Genomic DNA, 1,292 nt, shown 5'->3' with positions numbered 1-1,292 from the left:
TTAGAGAATCAGTTCACTCTCCTCTGTGGTTTGTGAAAAAAATTGAGGATCTACTGTGGAAATGTGGGCATCTTCTACAGGGAATGCCAAAGAAAGCCTGGCTCTGATGCCTCTCCATAAGGCCAGAGAGAGGATGATGTTGCGGGCTCTTCACCGATATGGCACTGGCCCTGAGGGTGGCGTTCAGGCTTGGCTCAGCCTTCCACACAGCATGAGGGTCTTTTACCTCCATGCCTACTGCAGTCGTTTGTGGAATGAAGCAGCATGTTTTCGACTGCAGACTCTGGGACCCAGACCTGTACAGGGAGACCTGGTTGTAGTCGATGCCTGCAGAGAAAGCCAGAAAGAAGAAACCCATGCATCACAGGTGAGAGACTTCTAACTCCAGTAAAATCTAAGATGATTTTAGAATAGTTTAGGTAGTAACCGAAGATTAGTATAGGTATGTGATTTCAGATACCAGCTTTTGTGCTCTCATTTCTGTGTCCTTCAGGTCCATGTTGTGACCTCTGCAGAAGAGTTTGAGAGTGTGTTTTCACTAGATCAGGTACAGCAGTACCTCTCTTTTACACTATATTTCATTTTATGATGCAAAAGGAGGATGTGTGTTATGGAACATTTTCTTTTTCTTTTTAAATCATTGCTAACAAGTTCAAGATAAAGTACTCGTGAAAGGTTTTACTTTTTTTTTAATTTGGGGGTCATATAGTTGTCTTGTATGTCTGTTGTTCAGGTTGTCCTACCAATGCCAGGCAACAGTGTGAAGTACCCGGAGAACACAGTCGGCTCATGGTATCGGGAAAGACTGGAACAGGACGGTCTCAGCTCATGTAGATTCAGAATTTCCTCACTCAAGCTCAACGTCCCGGGTTGCTATCGCCCTCTACTGTCTTACCCTCGTAATGTCTCCTATAGCCTACACACTAATGAAGACACACAGGACACTGAGCAGAAACCTGAACACAGAACTCACCTGGCAATGACTTTTAACTTGAATGCGTCCTGCTACGCAACCGTCTGCCTCCAAGAAATCATGAAGTGTGACCCCTAGGATGTCCACAAGACAAAATGAACAAATATGTGTGGATGAAAAGTAAAAAATCCGCATAGCGCCTGTAGATATGGATTACTTTGAGATCATTTTGAGGAGAGGTCTGATTTTTTTTTCAAAGAATGAGAGTAAAACAGTGAAATGTGGTGTCTTTGATTTGTACAATTGTAATGTAATTTGTGTAGGTATGTTTTTCCAATGTTATAAAATTCATGAGAATTAAAGAGTAAACATTGCTATA

The 1,292-nt window shown here is 42.3% G+C and overlaps 1 protein-coding gene across 1 annotated transcript in view; it reads left to right on the top strand.

Moving 5' to 3' along the window:
- Positions 1-1,292, top strand: part of pus7l (pseudouridine synthase 7 like) — a 10,179-nt gene extending 8,887 nt beyond the window's left edge. The window contains 3 exon segments of the mRNA XM_046873014.1: positions 81-367; positions 494-547; positions 734-1,292. Of these exon segments, the coding sequence (XP_046728970.1) occupies positions 81-367; positions 494-547; positions 734-1,051 (659 nt within the window). The 3' untranslated portion in view covers positions 1,052-1,292.

The sequence above is a fragment of the Silurus meridionalis genome, chromosome 18 (genome assembly GCF_014805685.1).
Source record: "Silurus meridionalis isolate SWU-2019-XX chromosome 18, ASM1480568v1, whole genome shotgun sequence".
In the NCBI taxonomy this organism is placed as follows: domain Eukaryota; kingdom Metazoa; phylum Chordata; class Actinopteri; order Siluriformes; family Siluridae; genus Silurus; species Silurus meridionalis.
Note: the sequence above shows the minus strand (reverse complement) of the source record. Positions and strands in the feature narration are given on the sequence as shown.